This window comes from Motacilla alba, chromosome 1A, assembly GCF_015832195.1.
Source record: "Motacilla alba alba isolate MOTALB_02 chromosome 1A, Motacilla_alba_V1.0_pri, whole genome shotgun sequence".
Lineage (NCBI taxonomy): Eukaryota > Metazoa > Chordata > Aves > Passeriformes > Motacillidae > Motacilla > Motacilla alba.
In genome coordinates, this window is record NC_052031.1 from 42,635,201 (window position 1) to 42,660,605 (window position 25,405).

The 25,405-nt window shown below is 36.1% G+C and overlaps 1 protein-coding gene across 1 annotated transcript; it reads right to left on the reverse strand.

Moving 5' to 3' along the window:
- Positions 1-212: 212 nt before the first annotated feature.
- EPYC (epiphycan) lies at positions 213-20,025 on the reverse strand. Its single transcript, XM_038154387.1, has 7 exons — positions 19,947-20,025; positions 17,668-17,848; positions 6,985-7,138; positions 4,353-4,511; positions 3,552-3,754; positions 1,880-1,975; positions 213-633 (listed from the first exon to the last, which is right to left on the reverse strand). The coding sequence occupies exons 2-7, from the start codon at positions 17,833-17,835 to the stop codon at positions 463-465; spliced, it is 951 nt and encodes a 316-aa protein (XP_038010315.1). The 5' UTR covers positions 17,836-17,848; positions 19,947-20,025; the 3' UTR covers positions 213-462.
- Between the last annotated feature and the right edge of the window lie 5,380 nt (positions 20,026-25,405).

The window sequence follows — 25,405 nt, forward strand, 5'->3', positions numbered from 1 at the left end:
AAGATTCTGTTTTCTGAAGAAAACATATTTTTTGGAATATTGCTAATACTTTTCCAAAATAAAGGGACCTCTAAGGAAAGAAATAGAAAGGTAGATATATGTCTGAGAGAATAATTTTTAATTACAATAAAACCCAATAAACAATGAATTTTGTACACAATTTTATTTTTATTTCTTTATTTAGCATGTAATCATTAGACTTTAATATTTAAAGTAAAAGTTATTTAAATTTAGACTTCATACATTAGATCTGAACAATTAATCTAAAAAAATTGTATTTGCATTGGTTTTGTAGTAAAGTATTTTTCTTGATATTGCTAAATGACTTGCACTTGGGTAGATAATGAATTTGTCATTTAGCATTTCATAATCTTTTCAGTATCTCAGTAATAAATTCCAATATTAACAGAAATACTTCCCAAATAAATGATGTTTGTAAAAATTCATCTAGGTTGATATAGCTTAGATGAGGTTACCAACTGGCAAACGGGGTAGACACATGTATGCATAAGGTGTTTTGCTCAGGTTGATGGGATTACCATCCAGTCTGATGTCTTCAAGAGCCCTACGCACATAAGTAACATCTCTCCTTTTGCAGAAAGTATCTTCGTGCAGCTCTTGAATGTTGTTGTTCTAAAAGAAAACAAGCAAACAAAAAATGAGCTATCAGAATAGTTACCTGAAAGTAATTTTTTACTCTGAAACACCATTTATGGATGTATTTTCTGTGTTTAGAGAGATACTTGCTTGAACTCAAGAGCCCAGATTGTGGCAGCAAGTCATCAACAGAGAAATCTTCCAAGCAGGGGAAAATTTCTTGGCCAATGCAAAACTTCAAAACTAAGTAACTCAAACCATGTAGCAGAGACATTGCTTGAAGGAGGAGCCTGGTAGAAGTATAGAACATTCTCATTTCCAGATTATAGGGAAGAGCCATATTAAAACAAATTTGATCCATGATAGGCCAGTCCAAAAATCATAAAAACATAATTAACATCCTGACATCTTAATATGCCTCAACCTGCAAAGGTACAACTCTGTAATTTGATCTGTGACAATTTCTTTCCCCCGGCCCTCTCACATTAGTTTAACTCACACCTGTATACATACTGGCAAAATTGAATGCTTTTGGTTTTATTCCTTTGATTTAAATTTCTCTTACATGCCTTATATTCACTGAGCTTCCATTCTCAAACCATTCTCAACAATTAATTGCTGGAATACAGCATTGTCAGGAAACTGGGACTAAAAAGCTCATTACCGAAAATGAGGGCTGAAAAATGTTTCCTTCTCCATTCCTTTGCTAGTGAAAAATTGGTGTGGACAAAGTCCTGCTCACTAACTTTTTTCTGTAGCACATAGCATTGAATATTTAATTTACGGGCACAAACAGGTGAAAAGGAAGTCAGCTAGCAGGTAGAGAGTTTCAATAAATTTACTTTCTGAAAGGTCGAGGTTAAATGATGTGAGGCACATTACATTGCTTACTGAAAGGTTTTTTCTGTATGATGTAATAAGTAAAAACATCTGATAAACAAAACTGTAAATTGGTACAAAAGGACATAAAGGGAAAGAAGCAGAGCTGGAAAAGGTTAAAAGGAAGGATTCAGAAAGAAGCTATCAGATCACAGTAATTCTAGAATTTGATTTTTGAAAAATATTGTATTACAACTTCTGAAAATTAATGCTTAGCTGAGGTAAATTTTACTTCTCTGAAACACTGCAATCACTAGTTAATTTTATGTTTCCCATAGCTTGTTTAGTTAAGTAAGAACACTTTTGTATAAAAAGAAGAAACATTACAAGACAAATATTTGCCCTTCTGAGTTGTGCATATGCTTTGAGCATGATTTAAAGAGCCATTTCTTTTGTAGCCTACCTGAAGATGAAGAGCTTGGAGGCTTTCAGGGAGCGGCAATGGAATGTGATCCAAGTTATTGTCAGTGATATAAAGATGCTGCAGTTCATCCAGATTCTAGAGAAATATGGAAGAAAACAGAGGGAAATGACAGACATATTTGAAAATTTCTGGCAAGTAAGGTTTGAAATCTATCACTGCAATGGGCACCACTGGATAGTAAAAGATTTTGTTTCAGCATGATATGGTGAAAAGACAGAAATTCAAAGACAGTAATGAAATCTGATTTGCATAGGCTGAAAATGTTGCTGATAAGGGTTAGGTGTTCAGATTAAAATGAAGGGGAAATATGTTTTTCAAAAATCTACAGAATTATTTAAAATGCAATTTTAATGATGATGTTTTTTCCTTTCTTTTGTGACAAAGCTACTCAATTTTGCAGAAGTGTATTGTGTTGAAGCAAATTATAACTGTATAAGAAATGCCTGAGTTAAATACATTTCTCATTCTATTTCAAAAGGTAAATAATTTTTGCTCGATTTGTTGGAGGAATGAGTGCTTAGAAATCTGGCAGACACTATAGTTAGGCTGCTCACAGACGTCTTTGAAAGGTCTCAGGGATCAGGAGAAGTGCCTGGGGACTGGAGGTAAGCCAGTGTCACCTCTGTCTACAAAAAGGGCAAGATGGATCTAGGGAACTACCATTCAGTCAGCTTCATCTCTATCCCAGAAAGGTGATGGAGCACCTCATTCCAGCAGCCATCTTGATCCCCAGAGATGATAGAGGGTAATCAAGAGCAGCCAGCGTGGATTCTATAAAGGTAAATCATGCTTGACCAATATGATTGCCTTGTAAAATGAAACAACTACCAGAATGGATGAGGGGAAAACACTGAATATTTTCTACCCTGACTTCAGCAAGGCTTTCAATGCTTTCTCTCCTAGTATACTCTTAGCAAATTCAGGAAGTGAGGACTGGAAGAGTGGAGAGTGAGGTGGATTGAGAAGGCAGATCCCAGAAGAACATAATAATCAATGGCACAGTCTAGTGGGAGGTCTGCTACTAACGCTGTCCCTCAAGGTTCAGTGCTGGGCCCAGTATTGTTTAACATGTTCCTCAATGACTTGTGGAGGGACAGATGCCTCCTCAGCAAGTTCACTGATGACACAAAGCTGGGAGCAGTGGCTGATACCCCAAAAGGATGTGCAGTGCTCCAGAAGAACCTCAACAGGCTGGAGCCATGGGACGAGAAGAACAATCTGAAATTCAGCAAAGGCAAATGCAGAGTCCTGCACCAGCAGAACAGACTGGGGGCCGATCTGCTTAAAAGCAGCTCTGCAGAGAAGGACCTGGGGGTCCTGGTGGGCAACAAGCTGTCCATGAGCCACCAGTGCCCTTGTGGCCAAGAAGGCAAGTGGAGTCCTGGGGTACATTTGGAAGAGCATTGCCAGCAGGTCAAGGGAGGTGATCCTGCCTCTCTGCTCAGCCCTGGTGAGGCACATCTGGAGTGCTGTGTCCACTTCTGGGCTCCTCAGGACAAGAGAGAGGCATGGAGCTCCTTGAGCAGGTCCATTTGAGGGCTACAAAGATGATTGGAGAACTGGAGCATCTCTCTTATGAGAATAGGATGCACTTCTAACCACATCCTCTGGAGAGAGGCAGAAAATATTTTCCCAACACACCCAAACTTACTTTAAATGCCTCATTTGGTATCCCTCTGCGACCAAGTCTGTTCTTACTAACATCAATGAATGTTAAGGTAGATGGTAGCTCAGGGAGTTGCCTTATCCTATTGTCACGGAGCACCAACTCCTGAAGTTGGGGCAATCTTCGGAAGGCATCCTTGTGGATATCTGATATGAAGTTTGCAGTCAAATCAATCCTCTTTAAATGGTCTGGCAGAGAAATAAGATACAACAGACTTATAAGAATGTATTTCCTAAAATTTTAAAAAAACCTGCCTGTGTCATTCTTTATACATCTTTTAGTGAAAGACTTCAAAGTCGAGTTTTAAGATTTCTGTGTGTTTTGGGAAACTTATAAATTGCTATCTTTTAGAAAAATGACACTTAAAGGGAAATAAACAAATTTTCTACTACCTTGTTCCACATTTCTTTATTTCATCACTTTCCCATATGAAAGAAATTTGATATATTGACTTCTTTATAAAAAACACTCAAATGCTTCTCCAATTAAAAAAACCCCTAACATTAAAATGAAGACTTGGAGGGGTTTATTGCTTTTCTAAAGATGATTGCAAGTAACCACAAAAAGATCAATGATCACTGTAATTTGTAATAATTCAAGAGTTGGACAGAGAATCTTCATCTAATATATGGACCTTTATACTCCAAATTACCAAAATGCACATGCATTTATGTGTAAAATTTACCATAATCAAACATTATATGAAATATTTTACTATATTTCTTGTTGATATAAGCCAGAAATAATCAAAATTAAAGTTGATTTCAATAATACTGCTACCCATACTTAAGTTAGCAAAGTCATTTCTGCTGATCTTCTTGATTCTGTTATAGCGTGAATAGAAATACGTGGTTTTCTTAGGCAATGGTGGAACAGCATGAAGCTCACGATCATCACAGTAGACTGTGGTCCCTAAGCATGTACACAAAAGGCAAGTGGGAAGACCTATCAAAGAATTTAAAAGAAAACACTTTGTTAGAAAGGACATGAATGAAAGTCATGCATAAATTACTACCATGAAATGCTCAGTAAGCACCTAATGATCAGTCTTTGTCTATAGTAGAGTTCACTTCCCATTCTGCTCTGATCACCAAATCTTATAATTGCAACACTAAAGTGATTAAATTATTTAAAAAATGAATGTATTTTTCTCCCTGTGCCTAGAAGAACAATTAACTTGTTCTAATAAATTGTTTCTCAGACTATAATAGACTATTTGATGACAGCAACCAGCCAGAAGTTGATTTCCCCTTAAGCTGGCAGATGTATACTTCTGTCTAGATGGAGGAATAATAGCTGATGAATGATATTTTCTACCTAATCTGTCTCTCTGATGCTCTCTTGCTCTCCTCCCTCTCCCTTTTTGTATTCCTTTCTACCTCTCTCTCTCTCCCTCACATTTACTAATAAATAAAATTCATCCTATTGACTTAGACATATGGTCTCATTTACACTGTAATTCAGGCAGAGGCATCCTTCTAACAGTTTTAATAACGGGATTGTAAAACTTGTGGTACTGACTTTTTGATACCTCTTTTATGAGTAAATTATGAGTATGCATTATGAGTATAAATCAGAATATCTGTTTATCAGCTTTTAATCCCATAGAAATACTTTTCTGTTTCATGTTTTCCTTCTCCTTGTAGCAGATGGGGTGGTTTGCTCTTGTTATTTATAGAATAGTAGGATAATTCAGGAATATGAAAATGTTTTTCTTGCAGATTAGTTTTTTCCTCCAGGTCGGATGTGGCTACATGTGAGATGTGCCTTTTTAGTCTGTCCCAATTACCTGTAGGTCATTGAGGTGCCTTTTGAGGCAAGATTAAAGAATCAGTAACCACAATACCCTTTTATTTTTATGTCATAATCTCTATTTGGACATCCAGGAATACAATTTCCCAAGAGATAAGGATCTTTTCATGCTTTCCCTAACTTTCTCCACAGGACAGATTAAATTGGAGAGTAGGTCTGATAGAGGGAAAAATTATTCACACCTTGAACTATTATGGCAAGTCTAGGCCTAAATGAATATTGAGTTAATGATGGCTGGCATTTCTTCATAATATTGCAACATAGTGCCATAGTGTGGGGAAAAGGTTTCACCCTGTCCTATTTTTGATCTTGGAGGAGTGGTATTTTTCACCTATGTCTGGTGGACACTGAAAAAAAACAGAGGTAGGGGAAGAATTCAAAAAGATATCAACAAGAAAAATTAGTTTGGCTTAATGTTACTGAGCCTTGTAGTCTTTTATTCAGTACCAGGCCAATAGCAGCAACATCTGACAGGAAAATATGTTGCTAAAATAAAGGAAGACAAAAGAGAAATCTGATTTGATCCATTACTGTCTTGAGCATTTCTTTAGTTGATGCACTACTTGATGCATTCAGTACTACTGCATTCAGTACTAAAAAGGTTGAAAGACACAGAATTCATCATATAGAATATTTACAGGATAACATCTAATTTTCAAAATTAAAAAAAAAACAACCTATGGGCCTTCTTATTTCTTTTTTTTTTTTTTTTTCTAGAATCTCCTTGGAAGTTCTCATTCAATTTTTATTTGTTTTGACAGTGTATATTTTTGCCTGGTCAAGCTCACTTGTAGTATGTACCAAAATAAGACTATGAATTATTAACTTCACTGAATACACAATTTTGGAAGAAGAAATTCTGGGGTTTATGTTTAGGTTGGTTTTTTTTTTTTTTCATTTTTCTTCTGTGTAACTCAGCTGTAGTGTTGGGCACAGTAGAAAGTAGGATTTTCCTGTTACTGTATGTTGATCACTATACAACACAAAAATCCCTCACAGAAATTGATAACTCTAGTGAACTTTACCTACTGTAATTTAGAGGAGCTTCTGACAAATGCCAAAAATTAGCAGTGCAAAACTTGTGTGGGAGAGGGACAGATTATGTTTTGCAATTTTATAAAGTTGTTATTTCACTATAGATAGTCAGAAGAACTGAAAATTGTCTCCACCAAAAAGTTCTAAGTACCTCCCTTTCCTTAAGTTTTTCAGTTTATAGCTTTCACGGTCAAAAATTCTTCAACATTTTAATTATACTTTGTACTAACGCATTTATAAAAAACATGTAGCAAGTCATTATAAGTAAAGACAGTTGATAATGGTATTGAAATCTAAGACAGAAAGAAAGTACTGGTAGCATTGCCAACCATCAGCAAATTTTCAAGTTGTAAATCTTCACTGGCACAGTTGTTTTCATAGGGAAATAGTATGGAAACTTTTTGGCTAGGCACCTATCTGACTTTGGAGGATTCAAGATAGGCGTGTTGTATCTTTCTTCAGTAAGAGACATACAGAAGCTCTGTACCCTCATTTTCAGTAAAAAAAGAAAATATAATGGGCTTGCTCAAAATCAACACTACACACAAAACCATTTCTCTTTCCTACTAACCATCTTGAGTCTGGGGTGCAAGAACCCCTGACCCCTGTGCTGAAGACCCCTCAATTAACTTTGGCGTTGACGCTTCATCCTCGGTTTCTTCTGTCAATGGTGCAGAAGAATAACTGTCTTGAATTACAGAAGGTAGTTTTGGCCCAATACCTGTCTAGGAAAAATTAAAAGGAATTGTTAATGTTTACTTCCCTTGGAAGCTGTTTCTCTTCCAGTTATTCATATTCTTCCACTAGGGGTCACATATTTTCTGAGATTTAGTGCTGGAGCTGCATTTTATCCAGGAGATTTAATGAATTCTGATGGTATATAAACAATTCATGAAAATCCAACACACTTGTTTGCTTTTTGTCTGTGTTTTGAGTGTTTTTCATGTATGCACACATGCATATACTTCATTGTTGAGAATATATACTTGCAAAATTATTTTTCCGTATCTATTTAAAGATAAATTAGATTTGTGATAAAAATTGATAAACTGTATGTAAAAAAGGAAAATTTGCAATGAAATATCAAAAGGGGCAAGTCATTTACCTTAAAATTGTAAATTCTGCCATCATAAATGCAAATCCAAAATAGGTGTGCAGGCTCTACTTAGAACACTAACGTGATTTTAAAATATTACTAAATAATTCTGAACATGATTTAAAAATATTACTAAATAATTCTGAACTCCAACTTCACATACAACTTTCTAATATGTTAAAGACTCTGGTCAACTTCATTCATTAGTAGCTGCATTATGTAGTACAAAAAAACTGATATAGATAAAAATATTGGATAAAACCTTGGTTTTAAAACACTTGTAAAATTTGCAAGATCCTTGCATAGAACTAGAAAACTTATTTTTTGTCCTTCACTCAACATAACTAATCAAAGCAGTAAATTTTTTCAGGTTAACTCTAATTCTAAAAATGCATTCTGTTGATTTTCCTGTATGACAATTCAGGATAAAAACTATGATGTAGCAATTTTCTTGTATCACATCACCTCACCTCACATAAAAAGCATATTGCAGACCTGCAAGGCTTGTTGCAGAGGGGTCTGTGTTAGCAAAGAGGCATAGCTGTTTTCTGTAATCACTCAGACAGCTGTGTGATTTTTGCAAGTATCTTTCCCAGTGTATCTTCATTTCCCCATGTGTGATTATTGTTCAGCTGAACCGGAGCTCCTTTTGAAAGTGCACTCTTTATTCTTCAAATCTAAACCAATTAATTAGTATCATTATAGGGTTTTGCACATCTGAGGTGCTGTTAAAAATGTAGGTAATTATGGAGACCCTGGGAGGCATCCCATAGTTTAGGGGGACAGAAGAATCTTCCTCCAAAAAGCTGTTAAGACCCTATTGGCTCCTACCCCTGTTCCTATGTCTCTTCCTATGTCCTCGAACCACTCCCTCCCTATTTCCTGACTGGCTCTCATCTTTGCCCGGCCCCAAGACCAGGTTCACCCCCTGTCCCTCAGATAGAGAGAAACCTGGACCCTGCATGTGTGTGCCTGGGACCTGAACATCTTCATCTTACCAGGCGGCTGAATAAAGCATCTGTGGATACCACGCAAAGGCCCTTTTTGCTTCCTTGCCCTGGACGTTACTAGCAGCAATTCAGGCTGCAACAGGTAATGCATTTAACCCTGCAAGTGCTGCACCCCTGTGCTACAGTTAGCACTCCTTATCTTTTTCTAAGACACAGCCAAATATAGGAATTTTGTCACAGTATCATTATTCCAAGGGCAAAGGCACCAAAACCCAAAATTCTCCTTCATTTTTCAGCCACTGCAGCTTTCTAGCACAACACCACCACAGAACTACTGGATCCTGAGTCTTTCACCTGACCAAGCATCTCCTTTTTTGATACCATCCCACAGCTACTACTTTCTTTGCTCTCTTCATGAAGAACCGGTTGTTGAAATCAATCACAGTAGTGTTCATAAATTCTAATTGTAAAAGACAGGTAAAAAGTAATTGACTGGCCAAATAATTAGAATTTTTAAAATTTGATTTTGTATGTAGACTATAGAAGTTAAAGGAACTAAAACACCTAACATCTGGATTCCTGGCACAGGCAAATCTTTCCTGTATTTGATCCCTATTTGAATCTCATTGTATGTGTATATATATTTAAAATGTAACCAGCAGCTCAAGGGATGTGATTCTGCCCTTCTACTCTGTTCTTGTGAGACCCCACCTGCAGTACTGCATCCAGCACTGGAGTCTCCAGCACAAGCAGGACATGGGCCTGTGTGGAGCAAGTCCTGAGGAGAGCCAAGAAGATGAAGATAGGCTGAGAGAGTTGGGGTTGTCCAGCCCAAAGAAAAGTAGCTTTTCAGTGCCTAAAGGGGACCTACAAGAAAGCTGGAGAGAGACTTTTTACAAGGACATGTAGTGACAGGACAAAGGGGAACGTCTTGAAGCTGAAACTTCTATATAATATTAAATTCTTTACTGTGAGCATGGTGAGGCATTGTAGATGATTGCCCAGAGAAGTTGTGGATTCCCTTACTCAAGGCAAAGTTGGATGGGGCTTTGAGCAACCTGGGCTAGTTCAAAGTGTCCCTGTCCATAGCAGGGGGGTTGGAAGTAGAAGATCTTGGTCCCTTCCAACACAAACAATTCTATGATTCTTTGAACTGTGAAAATTCTGGAAAAAAACCACTTTACATCTCATAATAGACTACCTTGCAGCATAGCTATATATAATTACAAGTAGTATTAAGCATTAAGATCCTAGATTGCCTTAGAACATCTAAATAGCTACCTAAATTCTATTTTATTTTGTACATAAATAATTTGGTTTAGGTTATATAATGGCAATAGGTTCAAATATTTTATATCAATTAGTTTCGCTGAAGACAGAGAACATGAAAGCAATAAAAAACCAGTAAGCACTCTGAACCACACAGGCTCAGATTTTGACTAAGAACATTTTAGGTTTTCTGTATATTCTTTGGTTGTATTCTTCTAAGCCACAGATGCTATTACTAATTAGAGTTTATAGATAAAAATGCCCCAATACAGTTACCAAGGTCATAACCTCACAAAATGCAAGGTAATCAAATGAGCAAGATGACCTTCAGCTGAACGGAGTAACTTGAGTTGATGCGAGTAAGAGTAAGGATGTACCTTGTCCTTTTGTGTGGACAAATACACAATGTTACATCTGCAGCACTGACAGTAGACAGCTTAACCAGGAATGGACTTGGGGACAAATCAAAAGAAGGCTTTGGGAACAAAGGAAATGGGACAGCTGTTCTCCGGATGGAGGAAGCCTAGAGGGAGAGATACATTCCAGACTTTTATTGACCCAGGTTAGTGCTGCACTAAAGTTCTTGCACATGCTGTCTACTTCTTCACCAGATTTTTGGAAATCAGATAAGAATCCCTCTTCTGAACTTCAGAATTAAATCCAGAGATTTAAAATCTTTTAGTGTCTATATTTGCAACTTTCAACTTTTGTTCTACTGAAAGTAATATTCTGTAGAAGAGTATTTTCAAGATAGGCTTTGTAAATAGGCTTCAGACCAAAGATAATTTTCCTTTCACTTGTTATGGGGTTTGGGTCATCTACACTGACTGCCACCTCTCTGCATATTTGGGGCATGCTTTATGGAACTTACTGTCTTGAGATTTGTTATTTACTTTATGCTTTCTGAGGGCTCTTAGTTGATTAATCACTACTGCTGTTGGGTTGCAGAGCAGAGGTGTTAACCTCTAATACTTCCATTTTTACATTGTTATCTCTTTCTTACTGTAGGATGTTACCTAGATTTGCAGATACACAGTTGAAAGTCTCCTAGCAGTTTCCCTGCAAATGCACTATGTCTGGGGTTTAGGGAAACTGTTCCAACTTAGCTTTATGTATTCAGTGTTCTGCAGTTGTGAATGTCATAAGAAAATAAAAATTATTGATGTTAACTTAATGATGTTGCAATTTTTATACTTGCAACAGAGTAGGAGTTCATTGATATATGTATTTTACATACCAGACCCAGAGCATGAGCAGTATTTTCTTGCTGTACATAACTTGGACTTGAACCAGTGACCTAAAGGTAAAAGTCTGTTTCCCATTATTGGTCATCTGATCCATGCAGCTTTGTATCTTTTACAAGTTTGATAAATCATGCGAGATTGTAACAAGACAAAGATGTTTCTTGGACAATATGCTGTACAGCATAATCCCTCATTTTCCAGATGTTTGTTTATTTTTGGCAACTGGACTTTGAGAAAAAAAAAGTTGAAATGTAAATGATTGCATCTCACTTAATGGCATTATTTTCCATAAGGTTTTTTGGAGGGAGGTGGGAGCCTGAAATTAGGCAGGGAGTGGACTTGTATTTAATCTCGTACTTTAAGAAATATTCTTTGCAAAAAATCACAAAGCAGGAAGAATATTGTAGAGAAATACAGTAAAATGTGTTTCTCTTTGCCAATATCTACAAGTCTTCAAATAATAATCTGCCTTCCAAGATAATTTTAATACACTGCATAAGAAAAAACTGAAGGGGTATCACATCACCTGTCTTTAGCCATCTATGTGGTTAATAGTTACCCTACTCTGTCTTTGGAATCAATCAAGAGATTTAGAGAATACCAGTGCAGATTAGTCCCAGATCATGCCAAAGGACAGTGATATCTTTCTTGAGATTGCATGGAGTACCTACTTTTCCCCCCATCCTGTATGGGGAAATAATGGGGGAATAAAGTCCAATATATGGAGGAATAAAGTCCAATGTGACTCCATTTTCTAATAAAAGTTCTTAGCATGGCTGGCCAATTCAGAGGCACTTTCAGACCAGGAAATTACAAAAGTCAAGAAAGCAGAAATCAGAACACATCAGTAAGTGATAAAACGCAATTGGTAACATCCAACTTGCTACTTGCCATCCATAGGCTGGGCATTTAGTTTATTATATTAGCATCACTTCACAGTCAGTATAGAATGAGACAAAACTTCTGAAAAGCAGCTCCAGACACTGGTTACAGAAATTCCTTTTAGGTTGGGCTCTTTAAGTATCTACATCTCACCACTGACAGTAAAAGAGGCGAAACAAACAAAAGACTAGGAGAGGTCAGGAGTTTATTTTATGTGTCTTTTTTATGTGTCTATTTTATGTCTACATCTTTTAGGATCAAAGCTGATGTATTACATGTGATAAGTTTAAATCCACCAGAGAATCTGAAGTGTGTTCTGTTTCATTGTTTCTTTTACTGCAAAAAAATACATTTAATACACAAATAAAAAATCAAAACTTAAAAAGAGGCATTTTAACCTTGAAGGGATAGTTGTTCCACACACTGACCCATCAAAAGGAACTGGTTTCTCCCATAGCTGTTTTGAAACTACCAAAGGCTTACAAGAAAATGTCTAATTATGGTAGAAGTTATTCCTAGAATCACAGAATGGTTTGGGTTGGATGGGACCATAAAAATCATCGATTTCCAACCCCCTTACCACAGGCAGGGAGGTTTGCTTTCCTATCCAAAAGTGACCTAAACTTGTTCTTGAAATTTCCATTGAAAGACTTCTTTTCTCGTATTGTTCTATCTTAAAAAGAAATGGAATTGTTAGTCACTGCAGACAAGTGAATAACAAGAGCTGTAGTCAAAACCTTTCTGAAAAACTAGAAAAATTCCTGTTCAGGGATAAAGCTTCAAATGATCAGTTTGATTCTCTGATCAACTTTGTGACTGTCTGACTTGTACATTACTTGTGCCAATTAATAGGGTTTTTTAAACATTTATATGATATATGAAAAGTCATTGTACATCCACTTTGAATTCTCCTTTTTAATCAGATACTAATCTCAAAGACAGGAGCAGCAGTGTAAGCCTCTCTCAACTCTGCAGAATGGCAAGACTGAGTTCTTGTTCAAGCATGGCTCCTCTTCGTGTGTGTTATGCCAATAGGAGTGATGATTTGTGTGTATGCACACAGTCATGAGCAATTCCATGTGTGTGGAATTCAAGTTCTGAGCTTTGTGCAGGCATCAAAATGCATCAAATATTAGACTTTCACTGTGTTTCTGAATATTTTATGGATGGTATTTTGCAGCTCACCTCTTTTGTATACACAAACCCAGACCAAACTGTATTAAACTCCCTTGCTTTTCTGCTTATTCAGTGCTAGGCAAACCATTCTTAATTAAGTGCTCTTTTGCTTTTCAGCCTCACTGATAGCCTGTCTTAGCAGTGAAAATATTTTTCTGATGCTCCTATATTTTTGCTTCTTATTTTTCCTACCTAGAGAAAAATTGACTGGTTATATTTAACAGACACTGTGATAAAATTGCAATGCCATTTTATTAGGCGTTAGTAGCTGATGTACATAAGAATCTCTCTCCACAATTTGTTTTTCTCACACATTTTCCAAACAAAGTTTTAGTTTCAAAGAGGGAAAAAGTGAGAAGCTCACGCAATCATTCCTTTGAGAGTCTGGATTGATTCTATTTATTTTAAAGAAGGAAATCTCTCTTTGTATATGCTTTCACAGCAGTTGGGAAACCCAGTCTTGACTGTGGCCTCTGGACCCTATCATGATATAAATATTAATTCAAAATACTAATGAACTGTAAAGAAATGGGGAGATACATCAGCTCATGTTTATATTGTTACTGTCTGTTCCAGAAGATAAATCCAACACAAAGCTTGTACACTTACAGTGACATTTCTTTGCTGTAGCTTTCTCCTTGAGGACCTTGGAATTCTTTCCTTGATAAGAAGCTTTTCTGTTACACTGCCTTTTTTTAGCCATTATCTGTGAAAGAGTTGATACTGCTATCTTAATGTCTCTATGTGCATTTTATTTCTGAGTGATATATTACTTTAAGTTTTTCCAGTAATAATTTCCATTTGGATGCAAAGCATTAGCTAGGTCATCTGTGTCTCACTAACCTGGGATCTTGGAAACCATAGATTTTATAATCTATAATGTCACCTAACATGTGACAAAGCATACCTTTGATTGAGGATTCAATACAATTCTCACAAGTAATTCACAGCTACAACTACTTTCCCCATGCAAATATTTGCATTTTAAAAAGTATTCCATGTATACATAACTAACCTTTCCCAACCTTATGATTATTCCAGAATCTATGACAAAAATAGACTTCAAGTGAAGAACATCAAGACCCATTATCTAGAAATGTTTTCAGAAAAATGTTTTCAATCCAATAAAGTGTGTGTGTGTATATACACACATACACTCTACACAAGAAACAATACCTCCAGAATATGAGAATTTGCAAAGTCATGAACTTGGACCCAGTCACTCTCAGTTAACTGTATTAAGATGAAATTCTCGTACTAAGCCTGAAACAGATGTCTAGGGTTCATCAAAAGTAATTTGAGGAAGATAGATGTATGGGGTCTGGCTGGAATGGAATAAACTTTCCCCATAGCATTCCTCAGTGCTGTGCTTTGTGTTTTCAGCTGAAAAGGTGTTGATAATGCACCAGTGCTCAGTAACTGCTGAGCAGTGCTGGCACAGCACCAAGGCTGTCTCTCCAACATTCCCCTCTCACCAGTAGGGCAGGGGTGGTCAACATCTCAGGAGGGGATGGAACCAGGACAGGTGCCCAAGCTGAGTAAAGAGATATTCAATATGGCATCTGGTGAGCAATAAGAGCTGAGAGAAAGGAGGCAGTGAGGGTAGTGGGTGGGCTTTATTTTTAGGGTGTCATCAGGAGCACCTGCTACATGTACTCAAGTCCTACTTCCCTGGAAGTGTTTGGCCCTCACCTGCTGACGAGAAGTAGAGGATAAATCTGTCATTTTCCTTTGCTTCTGCACAAAACCTTTGCTTTTCTTCATTAAACTGCCCATATGTCAACTCCCAAGTTTTTAATCTTAATTTCTTTCCCTGTCTGTCTGAGAAGGGGGAGTGAGAATGCATTTTGATGGTCACCTTGGTAGCCAGCTAAGATCAACCCACCTCAACAGATATCCCAAGAGAATGATTCATACTTGTCTTGGAGCATGGTATTGGGATGCCAAGCCTAATTTTAACCAGATAGAATGAGTGGAAAAAATTCCTTTCTAATTATCTTCAGATCTTTCCACACTTCGGTGATTACACATCAAGTGTGTGATTACAGTACCTAATAGTCTGGTAAAGGACATGTTGACACAGGTGCTTTAGTTTAACTCCTTGAGGTGCACAAGTTAATTTTTACTTCAATTCACATTGAAATTAACAGGAGTAGCATCCGAATGTATCTGAGGTACTAGAACTTGTCTGTTTCCTGTACCTTCTGCTAATCAGTTGGATACACAACCTTGCAAAAGTTTGCATTTTTGCCAATGAGTCTAAAAATGGATTAAACAGAATGGCTTCTATTTGCACATAAGTGAATTTTCAAATCTTAAATTGAAGACAGTAACAATAGAAAATGCTATTTGAGTTTTTTCTCCACTGCTTCAAAAGCCTGAACACATGATTCAGAGCTCTCTAAATGGAAATTCAAATCTTAAAGAGTTACTGCACACAAGCTGGATCTGTTGAAGGCCTGCTGTTTTTCTGGGTCTCTGTGGTATTGCTCATCATGTAAACTATGCGTAATAAAAACTAACCTGTGACCTTGAATAAATATTTTACACATAGATCCACTTGTGTTGTTTGCATCATTATGATAACAAGATTTTAAGCAGTAAAGTCATACCCACAATCAAGAAATCAAACATATTCTGCTTAAAACTTGGGTGACATCAGTAATATCAGTGATTAAAATATAACTTGCAAGACTGACATACCCTATCAAATAGTACACTGACATGTCTATAAAATTTTCTTGATTGCTCCAGCACTGACCACTCATATCTCCTGGGATACGGGGATCTGTGAATGCTTAGGATTCTCTTGGGTGGTACGTGGTATTAGGAATGTAAGCAAAAAAAAAAAAGATTTTGGCTAAACATCTATGAAAAAAAGGCTCTCACAGGGAGGTCCATCCATATGCAAAACAAAACTCTGTTCAACTGCTGTGTTGGATGAACTTCACCTGATGAATTTTAAAAAGGCTGTCTGAAGAGCTCAGTAATGGAAGATAATCCTGCTCTGGAAAAGAAGCTTACCAGTTTATCCTGACCCTGCCTATTCCATGCCTTCTAAAAAAAAAACAAAATCCATCCGTGTTGGTATCTTGTATCTTTTCTTGTTGGGTGCAACATCAGTCATCCTGAATTTCCTTTTGGCTGGAAAAGAACATTGAAGCCTTGCTTTATCTCTATCCTTCACTCAGAAACTTGGAAAGGGCCACCCCATGTTTTGGTGTTATAGGACCTCACAGAGGGAGCACAGCACAGGAGAATCCCACCTTCCATTAAATGCATTGCTAAGAAATGTGTTGTTTGAATGAGAAAAACTCAGTGATGAGGCACATTCAAAATAACTTCTCCCATTTCTGGGACAGAAGTAATTTCTGTAGGAATGATAAAGGTTTCATTTCTAAGAGCAAAGAGAGACAGAAACGATGGTTTATTAATCAATGTGAAACAGAGCACAGAGACTAAAATTGGTAGTGACTTTATCAGGAAAGTGAGTTCAAACAGAATCAAGTAGAGCACAAGAGTGGCACAAGGGAAACAGGCCAAAGGCAAGGTAAGTTCCTTGCAGCAAAGTTCTTCTCAATCCCTCTTAGATTGAAAATTTATTTCCTACAAATTATAAGGTTCTGATCTCGGTGCTAACTTTAAGATTATTTTTATCTCTTCAGTTCTCCTGTTTTGGAATATAGTTATTCTTCAGTTGTCACTATCTTTTGATTTCAAAGCTGTTATCCAATTTCTATCTCACATTGATGAAAGAATAGCTCCTGTCCCTCCTGCTGTAATCATGAATCTTTCAAAGGATTGTATTTTCATGAATTATGCATTGTTATGTGAAAAAGCACTAAAATATTATGTATAAAAATGAAAATACCATGGTATTTAAATGTTATATTTTTTACTCAACTTCTATCAAACACAATTCTGAATCACAGAATGCTTATATTACCTTCAGGGAAGTTGTGCCAATGTGTAATCAGCAGGGTGAAAAAAAAAATTAACATAGCCTTTTAGTAATTGCAAAGAAATAAAGGATTGTAGAAGAGGAAGGAAACATTTAAGTCAAGAAGTGGAGTCACTTGTTTCAACAGGTGACACATCTTACCCGCTCATACTGTATCAGAATTTCAACAGGTTTTTCAGTAATTTTTTTTACTTTCCTGTTTTTAAATTCAAATGCTTTCCCATTCTTTTTTCTTCCTTTTGCCACTTTCCTAGCAGCAAGAGAAAACATTAGCATTTATAGCCTGACACACTTGTAGTGAACATAAACCTAAGGAAACAGCGTTTTACAATCTCATTTAATGGGAAATACTGGAAATCCTGTCTCAACTGCCTCCATCCATCACCCAGACAGATAAATTACAATGATGAACTCCAACAGAATTTGTGAAATTGCATGGAGACCTGAGGAAAGCATGGTACCTTTCACCTACTCTTAAAGAATACCACAAATAAACCCCCAAAAAATTAGAATATATTTTGGCTTTTAGGTTAGGGAAAAAGTGAATGAACTGCAAAGGCAATAGAAACACATGAATAAATTTGTCAGATAAGTATTTTCATGGCAAAGAAAAACTGATCAGTAACTAGTGCATTTATGCACTTTGGAAAGACAGAATAAATTAAGTTCTAATTACCTCTACTTGGTCGGACTGCTTGTTTTCATCATAGGCAAATGGATGAGGCAAGTCTCCAAGTGGTATGTCATAAAATTCAGAATCATAAATTATGGTATCACTTATAGGGGCAGCTACAACAGACTCAAAGATAAAAAATCCCAGAAAAACATTTACAAAGGTCTGCATTCTGTTTTCTTTTCTGAAAGAGAAGAAAATGGACAGATGGTGGGTACTCTGGTGTTGACAAGGAATCAATGACAATTTAATGTCACAAGTACAGTACTTATATATAAACCCCACAATATTTCTGATGAATAATTAACATTTATTTATGGTGACTCAGTAGTTTAATCTGGTTTTCTTCATGAAGAATCCCTGGAGCTGAGAATTCTTTATACTGCTTTGGCCATATAGTCATATAACTTAGAAAAGACCTATGGAATTTTATTGGTGTAAAAATAAACATCTGAATGATATTTTTACCCTTTCATCTAACTTTACCTATTTTCGTTGTGATTAGATATGAACTTTTGAGAAATTAGAGAAAAGGTAAATTATTTTATTACTTGTCTCTATCACAATAAATAACCTTTTGGAATGTATAACAATGTAATATTATATCTCTCTTCCATCATAAAAACAATAAACAGAATCAAACAAGCAAACAAAACCACCAACCTGTTAGAAAACATTAGAAACTCAGTCATTTCTGGACAAGCATAATCAAAACACTTTTCACCCGTTAGTTGTTTTGTCAGAACATAATTTTACTTGATGTGGCACATCTGGACCATACTTTTGCAAAGGTCTTGAGAGCATAATAAAAAAAAATATTTTGTCCCATGGACAGTAGCACCAGTACTCTGAATTCCTTCATTATTCAATCAGAACCATTTTTAAAGTAGTGAGAAATTGTGGTGTGGTGTAATCACCTGTTCTCCTTGGAAAATAGAATTGTAAAACTGAATTATCACCTATTTGAATTTCTGTAAAATTGAATTATCACCTATTTAAAGTTCCAGAACTTTGTAAAATTGTAGAAAATTCATGCTAGGCTTGGGAAGCAGTGTTTATGCATTCCCTTTTCCTTGTAAATGATGCATTCACTATTATCATATAAGATGCCTGACACAAGGCTCTATTCAGTGTTCTTTACTTACATCTTTATTTATCTACAGCTCTCATTAATTTCACCAAAAGCACAGTGATAATGAGCAATGCATAAGTCTAATAAACTGTATTCCTTATGGGATGCTGTGATACACACTCTTAAATATTTGATTTCAAAATTGTTGCTACTTATAATAAAGTACAAGAAATACATGAGACTTTTTTTAATGTATGTACTGGGCAACAAGCTGAATTTTAGCTTTATGAAAAGAGGTCTTTATAAAGTTGGTTTAGGCAAGAGGATATGAAATTCCTCTGGGGATGGTCAGTAACACAAGGCGTTCATTTTTCTCTCATTTTCTTTATTCAGAAAGACTTCAGCTGCTGCTGGAAGAAGCTAGAGTCACTGGGTCTTCTCTTTGAGAAAGCTTAGATGAATTTCACCTTTCAGTATTAGCTTCCAATACAGCTAAAAGTATTCTGCTTTATTTAAAAAAATTAAATAAAGTAAAATAAAAGAGAAACACAATCAATCTCTGAAATAAGCAAGTATGCTAGAATTAGCGGGTTTTAGTCAGTCTTTATGTTTTCTGCTGCCTATTTTTGACAGAATTGGTTTTGGTCTTGCTTTTCCTTTCCATGTCATTTATTTCAGATGATTCAGCTATAAAGGGTGTTATCTGTCAGCCCAAAATGTAGTACTAACACATATGGTGTAATTTTTCCTCTAAATAAACAATTCTTAAATAAAAAATTTTTCACTGCACGTAATTGTTTGCATGTGACAACTCCTAAAAATAAAATATTTTTAAAGAGTGTAAGGCTTGCTAAGTATTAATTTTTGCATATATAGAAACAAAACCTGTAAACATCTGTTGGGAAAAAATGTTTACCTATGGCTATAGTATCTGCACTAATTTGCAGGGTTTGCATGTCTCTATTTCCCTTTCATGTAATATATCGGAATGCACTGTAGAAATATTGGCATCGGCAGTAGCTGTAAGATCAAATATTTTGATGAAGATTATGTACACCTCTCACAGGAAGGAACTAAGACATATTCAGGGAAAAATAAATAGTCTCCACAATCTGCAAGCTTTGAATCAGCATTAAGCATGATAAAATAAAACAAATACTAGTATTTCCAGTGATAAAAATTCAACTAAGAGAGAAGTGCCAAAACTTACCTTTAGCTTCCACTGTCTCAAATAGGATGGAGCTACTCAGAATGCAGAGCCAGTGCTATTAGACCCCGACCAATGGCAGTGGCATTCTGCGGCTGTGGGAGGTAGTACAGCTTCTACCCTCAGCTGAAGGCCTCAGCCCAGGGAGTTTCTCAGACTTCAAACACCTTTAATATATGATTTTGCTGAACTGAATTTTTTGGAAGGTCAAACAAAGATTTGTGGTAAGGAAATGGCATTTATTTCACATGACAGTTTTTACCCCTTCCCATCAAATTTCTTACTGCTACTACTAACATAGCAATAAGTTGTGTTCTGGAAACAACTTTTTTGTATTACCTGATAACCAACAAATACAAATTTGTTGATGTCCAAAATCAAGCCTTAAACAAATTGAGTTATATATTAATATTTTTCCTATATGTAACATCTCTATTTTGTGACTTATTATACATGACAATGTTTAATGAATTTCCATCTACTGCAGGTATTATCTCGTATGTATTCAGAGGTACTTTCCTCCCAACTCCCCTTTACTTTTCTGTAAGTATTTATGAAGCAATGCTCATAGAATATACTGTTTCAAGTGTTTTCCTTCTGAGATGAAATGCCACTTTCTTAATAGATATGAACCTCTATCATAGGCTGTAAATGATTGGCATACACTGTAGTATGGGCATACATTTCTACTACAACAGAAAAAAGTTTCACTATATTAGCATGTCCAGCTATCTCTTTTCCTAATTGATTGTGTTTTCTTTATTATCAGTTCCTACTTAATTCTGTACTTTTATATTATCAGTATTTGTACAACATCCACTGATGCCTCTGAATATTTTCATAATTTTTCCAACTCTTCAATGAAATATGCCTTCTAATACTGTCAACATCCAATGTTAACAACAGAACCTCTTCTGTATCTCTGGAGGGATGTAAGATTCATGTATAAGTCTCCGATGTGCTAAGGAAAATTTATTCCTTTTGCTTTATGTAACTTCCACAGCAATTTTAATTTTTTTTTCCAATAAGGCCATCCTAGTGGACAGAATTTGCATGAGGCACTGAAAGCACATCAAAAATTTTAAGCCACGTGCCTTGTGGCAAGAATCCAAGATGTTTGGCCAATAGGTCAAAGGGTAGAAGACCAATACCTGTTAGCAGAGAGTAGAGGTTGGGGTGTTGTGGGACATACCAAATAGCTCAAGGTATCATGGGCTATTTTGGCAATTGAATCTAGTCTGCAGTGACTTTTAGTAATACGACCACTCTTGGATGACAGACTTCTTTCCTAGTAAGGTTTAGCATGAATTTCTTCTATGAAAATAGAGGTCTTGAATCATTAGATCAGGTCTTTTTAATTTCTTTTTTCACTGTCTTTCCCATTGCAAAAACATCTTCTTCCATGAAGAATCAGGGCAGTAAGTAGAGTGAAAACACCACACTTTTGTGTCCTGTTGCTCTTCTCTTTCTTCAAATCAGTAGGCTCAGTTTACTCTATAATTTAGTGATCTAGTTGCTTGCAATGCCTGTGTATGCTCCTTCCTGACAACAAAGCAAACATCTGTACCTTCTGTAGGAAAAATTTGTCATTCAGCTTCTTAGCGCTACTGATAATGTTTATGCTGCTCCATTTGCAAGTAGTTAACATTATTTCACTTTTCAGTATAGCATTTTCTCCTGTGCTTGGTAATTTAGGATTTATTCTGCTAAATCCTCACTTCCAATATGTCTGCATTTACAAAACATATTCTCTCTAGGCAGGTCCAGTATTCATTGGTTTCAATTGTGCAAAAGATCCCAATTTTTTATTTTTTATTGAAGGAAAATTCTTATCTGTAACAAGTTATTAATATAATTATTAATGTTTATCTTCATTCTTACACAACTAAGTAGATTTAGGCATACTGAGACCCAGAGCCTGAAACCTTGGCATCTGTAGGTTTGCTTTTTTTGTTTTATAATACCAATGAAGTTCAAACCACTTTGAGTCTGGATCTTAACTTTGATTTTAGTGGCTGTCAGAATACAATATGCTTTGCTGACCTTGTTTTCCAGAAACACTAAGCAAGTAAAATTAATTGAAGGCAAATGTTAACTTACAAATATTGGATTTCTATTTTTTCTTGGAGCTAGGGAAACTTATCTGAAAAAGTGAAAACTTATATATTTTATATAAAGAATTTTACAAACTTATGAGAATGATAGCTTGCTGAGCACACAAATAAGAAAACAGTTTTGTTTGTTTTGGTTTGTGCTTTAAAGAACAAGAACGTGGAGATTGAGTGGTGTATCTGTAGGGGACATGCCTTAGTTGATGCCGATATTAATGTTTGACCATTTGTTTGAGCTTGGATGACAGAAGTCCTGATGCTAGCAGTCCTACAAACCCAAGAAGCCACCTAGAAACCCAAGAGACTCAACAACAAAAAAAAAAAAAAAAAAAAAAGACTACTTTGAGGTCTTGTGGCAGTGCTAAGCAAAACCCAAGGTTTTAAAAAAGCTCACAGAAAATTAGCGCTTGAGTTAGAAACTGATTCAGATCACTGCTTGCATTTTCTGAGTCCTGTTATCAAAAAAGATAATGAAATTCCTGAGACTGACAAAAGGACATTTGGTAGTGAGCTTTTCATGTCCTCTAATTAGTCCTTTCACTCTCACTTGGGTTTTTTCCAGATCCTCTGGCCTTGTGCAGTCTAAGTTACTGTCTTGTGAACTTCCTCAGCTGTCTTTAAATCTTGCTGTTTGACTTAGTTGGGCTTGATTAAAAGCTCACTGAAGTTAATAGAGAGTTCCATCACAGTCAGTGGTTTTTGGGGCACTGCTTAAACTGGAAGCATACCCAGCTGTGACCATTGCCTAACACATTCCTAGGCAGAATGCATTCCCACCACATAATTTCTGGCAGTAGTAAATGAATTAATTTATTCCCCTGCTTTTTGAGGGGGCTTTGTTTCCATTTCAGTTCTCCCAATTCTTGGAGGTGCAATGACTCCTAAATGTGTTCTTGAACTCAGTGCCAAAGCCTCAGGGTCATCCTATTCTTGTTTTTCCAAAGCTTTGATTATAAAGCACTGAGCCTTTGATTCAGACTGTCAACATTCACTCATTATAATTTTTTCTTTGCTTTCTTTTCTTTCAGTCCTCACAGATTCATCCCCAGGAACTTTTGATAAGAAAAAAATGTGTGGGAAAAATGTTACCTTTGCCATAAAATGAAAAATCCTGTCTGAATCTCAGAAAGAGCTTGGGTATTGTAGCAAATTTCCCTCTTGTCAGCTTCTTGGTCTGCCAGTCTGAGCAGAAGCAGAGGTCTTCAGTCTTCTGTGTCAGCTCTGGAAAATTCTCGTACTGATTTTTAACAAGAAGAGCAAGCTATATCCAGCATTGAAAGGAGTGACAGGAGAATCCCAAAATAATTTGTTCATTTTGTTGTTTCACCTTGTCACCTGGCTAAAAGATTCTCCTGGTCTGAAGCTATAGTGTAAGAGTAATAAAGCAAATTAAGTTAACATGATGTATTCTCATCTAGAAAAATAGTAAAAAAAATAAAAGATTAGCTTCTCCTGGGCTAGGGACCAGTCCTACATAAGGGTAATACATGAGTGTTCCTGTAATGGTGACAGTAAGTTCAACTGTTGAGTTACTCAGTCTCCTAAAACGTCACATTAAGTTTCCTCAAAATTTTTAATATTCTGTGACCAGAAAAGCATCTGTCAGATGAACAAAATTGGGTCACTCATATTGTGTGACAGAGACAATTTTGTTTTGGTCAGAAGTGGGAGGTCCATGAATATTAATTTCTCAAAATATGCTATGACTTATGAGCTTGTTAATGTTAGTATGAGGAAGCAAATGAATGTTTGTTTTCTTTGAGTTTACTGTAGACAAGTAACTGCAAAGCAGATGTAACTCCTTCTACAGATACTTTAAATTCTTTGGAAAGATATGTATTATTGTGAATTTAAAATAAAATTTAGGATTTAAAATATGACTTTTCAAACTATATCCTTTTACCTATACATATGTACTTTTACCTAATTCAAATTGATTTGGATTGGTTTTCTAAATAAAAGTAGTATTTAGTATTCCAGATTAGGCACACTGAATGAAGAATTTTACTACAGTGCATATCAAAGTGCACTGGATCAAACATCTTTGACATCCTATTTCTCCCAGTCATTTAATATGAAAATCCTCCAACATTCCCACAGATGTTACGTGATGTACCAGTGTGTCTGCTTCATATCCAAATAAAAGCTTTTCTCACCTTGTTTTTGATCACTTTATTATTTCCTGCAGCATTATTTATCATTAATTTTCCAGTCTTTAATATGTGGTCAGGATTATACTGGACTAAGGAAAAGCACGATGTGAAATTCTGGAATCATCGAAGACACTACAATCAGTTTCAGGGCTAAAATTCAGGCCAGTATTTTAGACTGATTCCTCTGCAGTACTGAACACGCTTGACTCTTTTGTTTGTATGTTTGTTTGTTTGTTCTGTAGGCATAAGGAGAGGATGGCGGGGTAAGAATCTGCTTTGATAGATCCCTTGCCTGTCTCAGCACCAGTTGCATTTCATAAATTGCTGGTTGTGGAATTTCGTGCACCCTAGGGCCCTGGGAAGAGGAGAGCATCCTATGAAGCTCACTAGGGAACAAAGGCTGGATAAGAGAAAAACAAATATCTCAGAGAGCAGGAGAAAGGAAGGAAATCATGTGTCTGCAGAAGGGATTAGCATTTCCATTTTGCTCATCAAAGTTAAAAGAAGTACAAAAGAAGGATTTAGAGTGCTCCAACTGTTCCATCCCCTGTGCAAATTAGCATAAACAGCAGGGAAAAGAGAGTTAAACAGAAAATGTGAGATAGCTACAACTGTTTTTGCTAGCAAATTCTTGTTTAGATTTAATTATTTCTGCATAAACAGTGAATGCAAGCAACAAAAAGATGCTTTTTAATGAGTCACAGAAATAACTACCCTTTACATACAGATCTACTCAAGTGTCTTATTTCTCATGTTTGCCTAATTTTTTGTTCCTGACAGTGGATTCCTTTTCAATTCACATACTCTGAAAGTCTGTTATTCTTTTCCTCTGTGGTTACTTTAATTGTCACCTCTTACTTCCATGGCTGATGCAGGCAGATAGCATATGACTTTTTCCCTGTCCTTCAAATATATGTTGCTGCTTTTTTTTGTACTGCCTGTCCAGCTGTTTGGTTTTGGATTTGGGGGTTTCTCGGTTGGTTTTTTTGGTTGGTCAGGGTTTTTTAAATCTTTCAGAAAAAAAAATAACATGACAATTTTAAATTTGTCAGATGTATGCTAGATCCATCTAATATTGCTTACTAGCAATACAATCTCAGAATATTCTCATGCAGTCTGGTCTACAAGACTGATGAATTTCTAAATGTGCATTCAGAGTGTTATTTCCTTGCATATGGAAAGACCATATCTATATAGT

Coding starts and splice junctions, on each gene's coding strand:
- EPYC (XM_038154387.1), bottom strand. CDS start 17,835: ATGCAGACCTTTGTAAATGTTTTTCTGGGATTTTTTATCTTTGAGTCT. Junction 3,755..4,352: donor AAATGACTTTGCTAACTTAA/GTATGGGTAGCA, acceptor TTTCTCTGCCAG/ACCATTTAAAGAGGATTGAT. Junction 634..1,879: donor TCCAAGCTCTTCATCTTCAG/GTAGGCTACAAA, acceptor GTTTTCTTTTAG/AACAACAACATTCAAGAGCT.